General features: G+C 41.3%; 1 protein-coding gene across 1 annotated transcript; it reads left to right on the top strand.

The window, feature by feature from the left end:
* The first annotated feature begins 9,436 nt into the window (after positions 1-9,436).
* LOC311295290 (uncharacterized protein) lies at positions 9,437-11,546 on the top strand. The gene is made up of 5 exons (XM_084416597.1): positions 9,437-9,731; positions 9,962-10,285; positions 10,475-10,801; positions 11,041-11,184; positions 11,284-11,546. Exons 1-5 carry the CDS (start codon positions 9,488-9,490, stop codon positions 11,298-11,300), a joined length of 1,056 nt encoding a protein of 351 aa, XP_084272723.1. The 5' UTR covers positions 9,437-9,487; the 3' UTR covers positions 11,301-11,546.
* The last annotated feature ends 388 nt before the right edge of the window (positions 11,547-11,934 follow it).

Genomic DNA, 11,934 nt, shown 5'->3' with positions numbered 1-11,934 from the left:
ACAGGAATACTCACCAAGTGATCACACCAAGTATGAAATAGATCGACAATGAACCGACACAAGACAGCAGACATGAGGGGATTAAATAGGGAACAAATAATCAGGAACACAGGTGATAATGGGAAAAGCAATAATGACAAAACGAGGATAACAAGGGGGCGGGGCTAGGGGACGAGACAACGCAAGCACATGGCCAAACAAATGGCCATGTGCTGCACATGAAACATGGGCCTGTCATGATTCTGCCGCAAGACAAGAGAAAATCAAAGACAAGAAGGCAGAATCATGACAGAACCCCTCCCCTAAGGAGCGGCTTCCAGACGCTCCCTAAGGGAACACTAAACACGTGACATGACAGACTGAGACAAGGACACAAACCAACAAAACATGACAAACAACAACAACGGCAAACATGAATAAACAATGACAGGATTGGGGTGAAAAATCAAAAACAACAAACAAGGCAGGGGAGGTGGAGACAACACAGAGTTCATGGGGGGCAGTCCAGGGTGGATGGGAGGACTGGGGGGAAACACAAAGTCCTTAGGGGGCAGTCCAGGGTGGATGGGTGGACTAGGGGTCTTGGGTGGACAGGACGAGGGCTGACGGCGAGGGGTCCGGGCAGACATGGATGGGGACACACGAGGGGATGATTTGGGGGAAACAGTCCGAGGCTGGGAACTCACAGGGGTGCTATCTGACAGAGGAACAGAAACAGAAAGCAGCGGGACAGGAATCTTGACGGGGGACACAGGAGGCGACACAACAGGAGACAAGACAGGGGATGCTGCAGGTGACGATGGAACAGAAACGAAAACAGAGCTCCCCGAAGACGGCTCAGAATTTATGCTCCCCATCACAGAATCGGGGAGAACGTCGTCAGCAGCCGACTGGGGTACGGTGCTCACGGCAGCTGACTGGGGTACGGCGCTCACGGCAGCTGACTGGGGTACGGCGCTCACGGCAGCTGACTGGGGTACGGCGCTCACGGCAGCTGACTGGGGTACGGCGCTCACGGTGCACCTAGAATCAGTGGACTCAGGACAAGACTTGACTGACTTGACGGGGACTTCAAGAATCTGGACAAGACGTTTAAGGTATTCAGACATTGTCTCGGCAGCGACGAGGACAGGCATCTTCTGAGCAGAAACCGACCGCAAGACAGCTTCAGCAGCTGAATCGGCCGCTTCTCTCTCTGCAGCACACACGACTGCAGACTCGGGAACAGCGCTTGCAGGAGCGGGCTCTGGAACAGCGCTTGCAGGAGCGGGCTCTGGAACAGCGCTTGCAGGAGCGGGCTCTGGAACAGCGCTTGCAGGAGCGGGCTCTGGAACAGCGCTTGCAGGAGCGGGCTCTGGAACAGCGCTTGCAGGAGCGGGCTCTGGAACAGCGCTTGCAGGAGCGGGCTCTGGAACAGCGCTTGCAGGAGCGGGCTCTGGGACAGCGCTTGGGACAGCGCTTGGGACAGCGCTTGGGACAGCGCTTGGGACAGCGCTTGCAGTAGCGGGCTCTGGAACAGCGCTAGCAGTAGCGGGCTCTGGAACAGCGCTTGGGACAGCGCTTGCAGTAGCGGGCTCTGGAACAGCGCTTGGGACAGCTAGAGATGAAGAGCGAGAGGCTCCCTTTCTCCTCTTCTTTCTCTTTGAACGCGAAGCCGAATCTGTAGCTGGACTAGCGACCAGTTGGAGATGTTCAGCTGGAACCGCAACAGGAGCAGGGATGGCGTTCTCGGGCAGCGCTGACTCGGTCGAGGAAGACTCAGACGGAGAATCCCAGGAAACTCGTCTCCCTCGTTTACCATGGAGGACAATGGGAGCAGAAGGGGCCTCAGGAGAGGTGGAACCAGCCGAATCACCAAGGGCAACAACGCCCAGGACACGACCCTCTGGGATCACAGGTAGCGAAGCGGAAGAAGACCTTGTAGAACCCCCTCGATCACCTCCTCTACTGCGGCCTCCACGGATCCCGCGAAACACGACCAACCGGGTCCCTTCAAAAGATTGTCGCTTGGCAGGAAAGGACATACTGTCTGCTGGGTTAAGTATTGGTCGGTTCATTCTGTTATGTGGATGATGTGGAGATGAACCCAATTGCAGACAATAGTCACAGGAACACAGTTTATTGTACAAATAACAGGGAAAACAAAGCCCACGAGGGGGCAAAACAGGACAAGACAGGACTATGAATACTAACTAGACTATGACATAGACTTGACGTAACTAGACTACAAATTAACAACAAATACAGGATCAGAACTTCACTGGACAGTAGTGATGTGACATTTGAACCGAGGCGTCGGAGCGTGTGTCGAGAAAAAGTGGGCGTGCCAGATGAAGCCGCGATTCGAGGCTTGTGTTGTTAACGTGAAAATCACGTGACTAATGACAAACGAGGCCTCGGTTTGTGTAAATACGTCATCGGTTCGGTCTGAGTGTCGCGTCCGGATAAAAGGCGGTTCGAAACTCGCGCCACCTTGTGGGTGTTGCAGGAGTAGTAGAAGCAGTTGTAGTAGTGTCAGAGAGTCAGAGAGTTAGATAACTATCATTGTCATTGGCGTTATTGTGTCATATGTGAGGGCTGTATATTATTACATTATCAGGTTAGAATAGTTATAGTATATTATTATTATAGTAGGCCTAGATATATTATAGTCTTGTTATATTAATTAGCTAGATAAAATTATTTGGATTGCTCTGGGATCTGCTCTTGGATTTTTGGATCTGGACTGGACTGCTTTTTGATTTGGATTGCCCTTTTGGATTTGTTTGCTTTTTGTGACTCTTCCTTTTTCCTGGTAATGGAGCCAGCAAGAAAGAGGGAATCATCCCCTGTTTGGGCTCAACAGAAGCATCAGTGTCCTCATTTGTACCACTGGCATTTTTACATTCCCCTGCATCCCCTGTTCCTTGTGAAAGGATCTTTTCCAAGGCTAGAGAGATTTTGTCCAAGAAGAGGAATCGTCTAAACCCCAACACACTTGAAATAATTCTGTTTCTCAATAAAAAATCTATTTTTATTTTCCTTCCTTCCGGACTATTCTGTTGCAGTTTACTTTAATCTGTTATCTATAATCTGTTAAATTAATAAATGTACTTTATTACACTCCCTCTAACATAAGCACTGCACTCAACAGTGTCACTGTTGTTGTTCATACTGTCCCTATCCAAACAATTTATGAATAATTAATTAACTGTGTGTGAGACTCTGGACAAGTAAATTCAGACAGAGAAATATACATATTTTATATTATACACAGTAATGGACAAATGTCTGATCATGTCTTTTTATTATTGCAAATGAAAGGTTACAGACATCAACAGTGAGTACAAAATAAATAAATAAATATTTTTTATTTATAAAAATATTTTTATAAAATGTACATTTAAATATAAATATACAAATAAATATAAATATTTATTTGTATATTTACATTACAAATAAATATTTTTATTTATAAAATTAGGGAGGGAGGGCGCGACACTGGTTCAGAATGAATTCATTTGTCTGCTATTTCTTTGCACAGTAGCTAGGTGTCACTAGTGAGCAATGCTGAATGAAGCTTCGAGTAATGAACCTTTAGCTGAAGCAATGGCCTGCGAGGTCTCAGTGGTTCAGGAAGCCTCATTTTGCCATCACTACTGGACAGGAATACTCACCAAGTGATCACACCAAGTATGAAATAGATCGACAATGAACCGACACAAGACAGCAGACATGAGGGGATTAAATAGGGAACAAATAATCAGGAACACAGGTGATAATGGGAAAAGCAATAATGACAAAACGAGGATAACAAGGGGGCGGGGCTAGGGGACGAGACAACGCAAGCACATGGCCAAACAAATGGCCATGTGCTGCACATGAAACATGGGCCTGTCATGATTCTGCCGCAAGACAAGAGAAAATCAAAGACAAGAAGGCAGAATCATGACAAACAGAGAATCAGAAACCAAATGCATAATTGTGCACAAGTTTTATTAACTAAATCACAAACATGACTAAACTAAACAAAACAAACAAACAAACATACATGCATTCATCCATACATACATGCATAGGTCAAGTGGTGAGTGTTATGGAACCGGAAACAGGAAATAGAACTATGGAGCAAGATCTATTTTAGTATGAAAAGAACCATCAGCTGATCATTTTCAGAACACCTTGTTAAATTGATATACTGTACTTGCATGGTCAGTTCTTGAAGTGGTTGAAGATTGAATTCGTCGTTGGGCCCTTGAGTGTCAAAAGTCATGGTGCAAGTTGCAATCGTTGTTTCTCCGTTGGATGAAGAAGATAGGATGAACTGGTATTGTCGCTGTTTTCATGGCTGGAGTGCAGATTGTGGCCTACACCTTCTGGGCCGGCAGGACACAAAGAGCACATGGTGAAAGTTGCGAGGGACTTCGTCCGTGTTGAATGACGTCACTGAACTCCTGAGGTTGTCCTTGATGCTGGAGTGAGCACATGTCCTGGATGCTTCGAAGCCTCCTGCCCTGGGCCTGTTGAGGCCACGCTGGACCGCACGGCATCCTTAAGGCAAGAGTTGTCCGTTTCCTTCTTGGTTGGATTTCAGAAAGGCAGTCTGACTTGGCCTGCAGGGCCTAGTGGGGGAGGAAAGGGGTCCCCCCACATACAGGTTTCACTTGGAGCTGCAGTTTAGGTCCGAGGACAAGAGCTAAGAGGGCCGGATCTTGTGAAAAGGCCTTTTTAAAGCTTGACAAAGGACAGCCCTATGCAGGCTGGTTCACCCAATGAGAAGGGTAGAATTTCTGGTGGGAGTTTCTTCTGTCACCAGGATTTACAAGCCTTTGTCTTAAAGGAACACTCCGACTTTTTGAGACTTTAGCTTATTCACATTATCCCCCAGAGTTAGATAAGTCCATACATACCTTTTTCATTTCTGTGCGTTCTGTAAGTGTTATTTGATGCACCCACCGCTAGCCTAGCTTAGCACAAAGACTGGATGTAAATGGATAGTGTTAGCATAGTAATCCCAATAAGTGACAAAATAATGCAAACATTTTCCTATTTACATTGTGATCTGTATAGTCACAGCGTGTACAAAAAACAAGGCTATATGAGACAGAGACCATTTTTAATCGTATAAATACTGGGAACTATATTCTCACTCGGCGTAGGAGCACAGCTAGCGTTACTTGGGCGGAGTGGCTACTTGGGCGGAGTGATCAGCGCAGCACACGAGACGCCCTGTTCTGTTGATGGTTCCGTAAACAAAACAAACGTGACTAACTCGCTAGACGTGACTCATGATCATGGCTGACTTTGAGGAATTGTCAGACTCAGAGGAATTTTACTGTGTATCAAATCAAGATCCCGAACCATATAGGTTTGAGCCAGAATACACAGATGAGGAGTTACAAACTTTGGAAGCTATAAGACAAGATGTCGAACAAATTCATTAGCAAGTTGAATGTTATAACGTTAGTCCTGAGAGTTACATTTAGCGCCGCTCATTTGTTATTGAGCGATACAGTGTGTTCATGACAACACAATAATAACAATAAAGGGGATACATGGAGCCCCTATTCACGTAATAATTTCACTAAGTTTACATTACATTAGCATGGCACTGTTACAGTATGGCTAATGTTAGTCATCTCAAAACATAACGGAACACTTACCGCAGCAACAGGTGATCCAATTTGTCCTGTCTTTATCGATGGGATGGCTGTATCCTTTAGCACACGTTTCATGGTCCGTGTGGCAACTTGCATTTTTTCAAAATAGTCGTCCTCAGTGAAATGTTCTGAGCAAACTAAATACTTCTTGATGGTGTTTACAGGTGTGTTTGGAACGATACCCAGAACAAGTAGCCATCGATTCATCAGGTCAGCGTTTTTGGTTGGAATTCTATGAAATATCATAGTATTACCTGGTCTCCCCTGTTTATTGTCGCAGCTCTTTACAATACAGCGAACACCCATGACTGTAAACTATAAATTTACTATCTAGTATTTGCTGACTCTATTACTCCAACTCTGAGCGAACTCTCTACTCCTCACCACAGGGCATCTCGTGTGCTGCGCTGATCACTCCGCCCAAGTAGCCACTCCGCCCAAGTAACGCTAGCTGTGCTCCTACGCCGAGTGAGAATATAGTTCCCAGTATTTATACGATTAAAAATGGTCTCTGTCTCATATAGCCTTGTTTTTTGTACATGCTGTGACTATACAGATCACAACATGTAAATAGGAAAATGTTTGCATTATTTTGTCACTTATTGGGATTACTATGCTAACACTATCCATTTACATCCAGTCTTTGTGCTAAGCTAGGCTAGCGGTGGGTGCGTCAAATAACACTTACAGAACGCACAGAAATGAAAAAGGTATGTATGGACTTATCTAACTCTGGGGGATAATGTGAATAAGCTAAAGTCTCAAAAAGTCGGAGTGTTCCTTTAAGCATGTTCACTTGCAATGTGTACCTTCATTGGGTGTTTAAGAAAAGAATCTTCCAGATTCTTATAATTCTAATGCGTCACAAAGTTAGCAAAATGTAATGTAAATTAACAAATTGGGGACGCAGATTGGAGTTTATAGAGACCAAATACGCCACACATCTGATTTTGGTAAACCATAGTATGCAACAAAGTGAAAATCATGAGGTGGGAGAATTAGATACATGTCTACACAAGAGGTTATCCATAGGATACATATGATTAATAGGGTTTATCTCTCCTTCTCAGCGAGAATTAGGTGTCCCGTTTTGGTTGTATCATCAAATATATATCAAAGTATATACATAATAGTACACAAAACATCACACTCATTCTCACAGTTTCACAGCCGAGGAGACCGACGTTCTCGTCAGGGACGTTGGGGATGGAGAAACACACCCAAATTAACTTCGGTTAAACAGGCGTATGATAATTTGGGTAAATGTGTAAGCTAGATGTATGCTTTTATAATAAACTCTATCTATCTATCTGTCTATCTATCGTAATAATGTATGATTTGCAAAAATGAAACCGGCTGCTTCTGTGTAGATGAGAGAATCAAAGTGTATGCGCGCTGTGCACACTCTACATTGTTTATGGCCAAGCATGCGCCCTTAAAATAGCATAATGAACAATGCGCAACGCGCCACTGACTAGTTTTTTTCTGGTCAGTGGCGCAATTGTTTTATGGAACAGCAAAATAGCACCAGGGATTGTTTGCGCCGGAACACGCCTCCTTTTTTGCGCTGATCCGCACTAGCTCATTCCCTAGTTTAGCGACGTGCTTCTGTGGAGGGAAAAGCGCGCTTTGCGTGGGTGCAAAATAGGAATGATACATGCATCGGTGAACAAAGTCAATTGTGCTGGGTGCAAGATAGGGGCCCTTTTTTTTCTTTTATTCTCTATTCTAAATATATTTAAAAACTAGGTTGGTGAGTTTTAACAACCAGATAAATATCTCAGTTCAATCTTTCAGATCAATCTGAGTGTTTCAGACTTTAAGAGTTACTATTGTGGGCTTTTCAGTGAACCGATGAAGAAAATGTTCCTCAAATTAGTTTTGCTCTGTTTGTGTCTGGATGGTGAGTTTTAAATGAGTTTTTCTGGTTTCAATTGTTTCTGTTCTGATGCGATAAATTACTGGTTAAAATAGTCAGAAAGGATTAACATTCACTGTTATTCTCATATAGAAACAAATAATGCGGGATTTTGCTGAGAGATAACACTCTTATGTCTCTTTTCATTCATCATCTTTTGTCTTTGAACTGCTGCAGAATATTAATCACTTCACATTTACAAGATTAAAAGTATTTTAGTGAAGCTTCATCAAACCAACATCAAGTGATTTTAAAGCTGTGAAAAACTCTGTTCTTCAGGAGTGTTTGCTGAAGTGTTTGTGATGGAGGGAGATTCAGTCACTATAAACGCTCCTCTTAATAAAATGAAGAATTATGATGTGATTCAGTGGAGGTTTGGAGATGAAGAAACTGTAATAGCTGAAATCAATGTAACGGCCGACAGAATCACTGTATATGATGATGTTCTTGATGGGAGATTCAGAGACAGACTGAAGCTGGACAATCAAACTGGATCTCTGACCATCACAAACACCACAACTGAACATGATGGATATTATGATCTACTGATGAACAGGGATATCAAGAGATTCTTTCTCGATGTCTTTGGTGAGTTAACATAGTAGGATGTCCTGTTACTTCATCCTCTACAGTAAAAGACCTGGGTGTTATATTAGACTGCAACCTGTCTTTTGAAAATCATATTTCATATATTACAAAAACAGCCTTTTTCCACCTCAGAAACATTGCTAAGCTACGTAATATGCTATCTGTTTCTGATGCAGAAAAGTTAGTTCATGCGTTCATGACGTCAAGACTAGATTACTGTAATGCGTTATTAGCCGGTTGTCCTGCATCCTCAATAAACAAGCTACAGTTAGTCCAAAATGCCGCCGCTAGAGTTCTAACTAGATCAAGAAAATATGATCATATAACACCGATTTTATCATCACTACATTGCTTACCTATAAAGTTCCGTATTAATTACAAGGTACTGCTACTGACTTATAAAGCCCTAAACGGCTTAGCTCCAGTCTATTTAACGGATCTTCTATCGCCCTATAATCCATCGCGCTCTTTAAGGTCACTAAATTCGAGGCTTTTGGTCATACCTAGGATATCCAGATCCACCAAAGGAGGGAGAGCATTTTCACATTTAGCACCAAAACTCTGGAATAGTCTTCCGGATACTGTTCGTTGCTCATACTCGCTCTCCCAGTTTAAAACTAGATTAAAGACGCATCTCTTCAGCCAGGCATTTATATAATACTTTTAATCTTACAGTTAAATCCGACCTCTAGTTCATAAACGCCAGAGGAGAACTGGCCCCCGACTGAGCCCGGGTTCTCCCAAGGTTTTTTTTTCTCCATTAGGTCACCTGATGGAGTTTTTCGGTTCCTTGCCACTGTTGCCTTTGGCTTGCTCAGTTGGGGATATTTGGGGATATTAATTTAATTAATCAATCAACGATACTATTGATCAGCATTACCAAACGTGGACGTTCCACTAGAAACAAACATTGATGTATTGTTTTAATTTATTACTGTGAAGCTGCTTTGATACAACCTATGTTGTGAAAAGCGCTATATAAATAAACTTGACTTGACTTGACTTAAGTATTATTTAACATTTTAACCATTACATTAACTTCTAAATAAAATTATTTACCTTTTTAACATTAATTCTTTTTCACATTAGTATGAATTGTACTTTGGCCTCTACACTTTTCATTCTTCATCTTTTGTCTTTGAACTGCTGCAGAATATTAATCACTTCACATTTACATGATTAAAAGTATTTTACAAGTGATTTTAAAGCTTTAATCTGTGAAAAACTCTGTTCTTCAGGAGTGTCTGATGAGAGTTTAGTGACAGCTAAACTGTTTGGTAAATATATATTTGAGTTTGTGATTGAGGGAGATTCAGTCACTCTAAACTCTGATCTTACTGAAATGAAGGATGATGATGTGATTCAGTGGAGGATTGGATATGAAATCGCTGTAATAGCTGAAATCAAAAAACGGGCCGACAGAATCACTGTATATGATGATGTTCTTGATGGGAGATTCAGAGACAGACTGAAGCTGGACAATCAAACTGGATCTCTGACCATCACAAACACCAGAACTGAACATGAAGGAGTTTATTATCTACTGATCAACAGTGAGATCAAGATGTTTAGGCTCATTGTCTTTGGTGAGTTAAATAATTGTTTAACTTGTTTCATATTTTAATCAGCACAAATATACAATTAATAATGCAACATTCATTTTGCTTTTGGTTTTTAACGATGATATTAATTTTAATTTTAAATTTCAAACTATTTACTTTTATAAATCATTAACTGATCGTCTTAATCTGTGACGAACCCTGTGTGTGTGTGTGTGTGTGTGTGTGTGTGTGTGTGTGTGTGTTTGGTGATTCAGTCCTGGAGTCAGTGAAGGAGGGAGATCCAGTCTCTCTAAACCCTGATCTTACTGAAATGAAGGATTATTATCGGCTTCAGTGGAGGTTTGGAGAGAAATCTGGAGATGAAAACAATTTAATAGCAGAAATCAATAAACGGGCCGACAGAATCACTGTATATGATGATGTTCTTGATGGGAGATTCAGAGACAGACTGAAGCTGGACAATCAAACTGGATCTCTGACCATCACAAACACCACAACTGAACATTATGGACTTTATCATCTACAGATCAACAGTGGGAACAGAAAGGCAATCAAGAGATTCAGTCTCGCTGTCATTGGTGAGTTAAAGAAAAGTTTAAAACTGTTTTTTAATGATTTTTTTTATTATTAATGTTTTTGTTATTTTAGATTGTTTTTTTTTAATGTAAATTTTAAACTATTCAAATTTAGTAAACCATTATAAAGCTATTTAACAGTATTAATCTGTGACAAACTCTGTTTCTGTTTGTTCTCTGTGTGTTTGACAGATGAAGTGAAGTCAGTGTCAGTGAAGGAGGGAGATTCAGTCTCTCTAAACTCTCCTCTTACTGAAATGAAGTATTATACTGTGATTCAGTGGAGGTTTGGAGATGAAAACACTTTAATAGCAGAAATCAATAAATGGGCCGACAGAATCACTGTATATGATGATGTTCTTGATGGGAGATTCAGAGACAGACTGAAGCTGGACAATCAAACTGGATCTCTGACCATCACAAACACCACAACTGAACATGCTGGAGGTTATAAACATACAGAAATATTGATGTTTACAGGAAGTTTCTCATCAAAAGCATTCAGAGTTTCTGTCTATGGTGAGTAGAGATAATATTTCTTCTCCTTCAAATATTCTTATTTACTATTTACATGTTGAATTGTTGAATCATTTATAGTTTGAGATGAAAGACCGTATACAAACTCACTTGGAACCGAATATAAGATTGTTGATTAGATTTGATCATATTTCTGTGTATTCAGAAATATTAGTTGATGCAGCGCTGATATTAGTGTTTATTGACTGATCTGATCTCAGTTTGATGTGTTTATTCCTCAGACTCTGTCCACTGGTGTGGTCCTACTGAAGCTGTGATCCGATTGGTCCTCTCTGCTCTGGTGGGCGTGGCTACTGTCATTATTGTGGTTTATGAGATCAGATCCAGAAGAGCTGAACGAGATCAAGCACATATTCACACATCAGGTACATGATTGATGATGTCATTTCTCACAAACTGATTTTGCATGTATAATTATCTGTGAGATTTATTAATTTATGGCTTTTTATGTTCATCTTTTTCAGGAAGTATTGAAATCTAAAGCAGAACGCTGAACTTTAAAGGTTCTTCAAGTGTGTTTTTGTTCTTTAGTGTTTTTTTCATAATAAATACTGATGATTATTTGAGTTTGTGCTCTCTTGCAGTGGCAGATTTTAACAGTGTCACTTTATTGTTTATATTTCTCTTTATTGTTTATATTTAACTTGTTTATTTCTCTCAGAAATGCTGCTGTATTTGCTGTATGTATTTTCTTGCCTTTATCAATAAAGTTTCTCACTCTGAGGTTCAAGAGTCTCTCATGATTTATTACAATTATTTTGTCGAGTGATTGTGTCTGTTACTCAAGAAAGCCACTAGATGGCGCTGTGTTCAGTATTATGTGATGAATACTGTGAAATGAGTAAAGAAGAATAAAACCACATGTTGAAGTGTTCAGAGAAAATAACCAGACATGTTGAAACTGCACTGAGAAATATTTTATTCAAATCACTGAACAAAACATGATACCAGGAGTGAACTCAAACTAAAAACAGCTCACTGGATATTTTCTCCTTTTCTGAACATTCTCTGTGAACCCTAGAGATGGTTGTGTGTGAAAATCCCAGTAAATCAGCAGTTTCTGAAATACTCAGACCAGTCCGTCTGGCACCAACAATCATGACACGTTTAAAGTC

The sequence above is a fragment of the Rutilus rutilus genome (assembly GCF_951802725.1).
Source record: "Rutilus rutilus genome assembly, chromosome: 8".
NCBI lineage: Eukaryota > Metazoa > Chordata > Actinopteri > Cypriniformes > Leuciscidae > Rutilus > Rutilus rutilus.
Note: the sequence above shows the minus strand (reverse complement) of the source record. Positions and strands in the feature narration are given on the sequence as shown.

Excerpts from the sequence above, each read along its gene's own strand:
- LOC311295290 (XM_084416597.1), top strand. The coding sequence starts at position 9,488 with ATGAAGGATGATGATGTGATTCAGTGGAGGATTGGATATGAAATCGCT. Across the intron at positions 9,732-9,961 it reads GTTTAGGCTCATTGTCTTTG|TCCTGGAGTCAGTGAAGGAG; the intron begins GTGAGTTAAATA and ends TTGGTGATTCAG. Across the intron at positions 10,802-11,040 it reads ATTCAGAGTTTCTGTCTATG|ACTCTGTCCACTGGTGTGGT; the intron begins GTGAGTAGAGAT and ends TTTATTCCTCAG.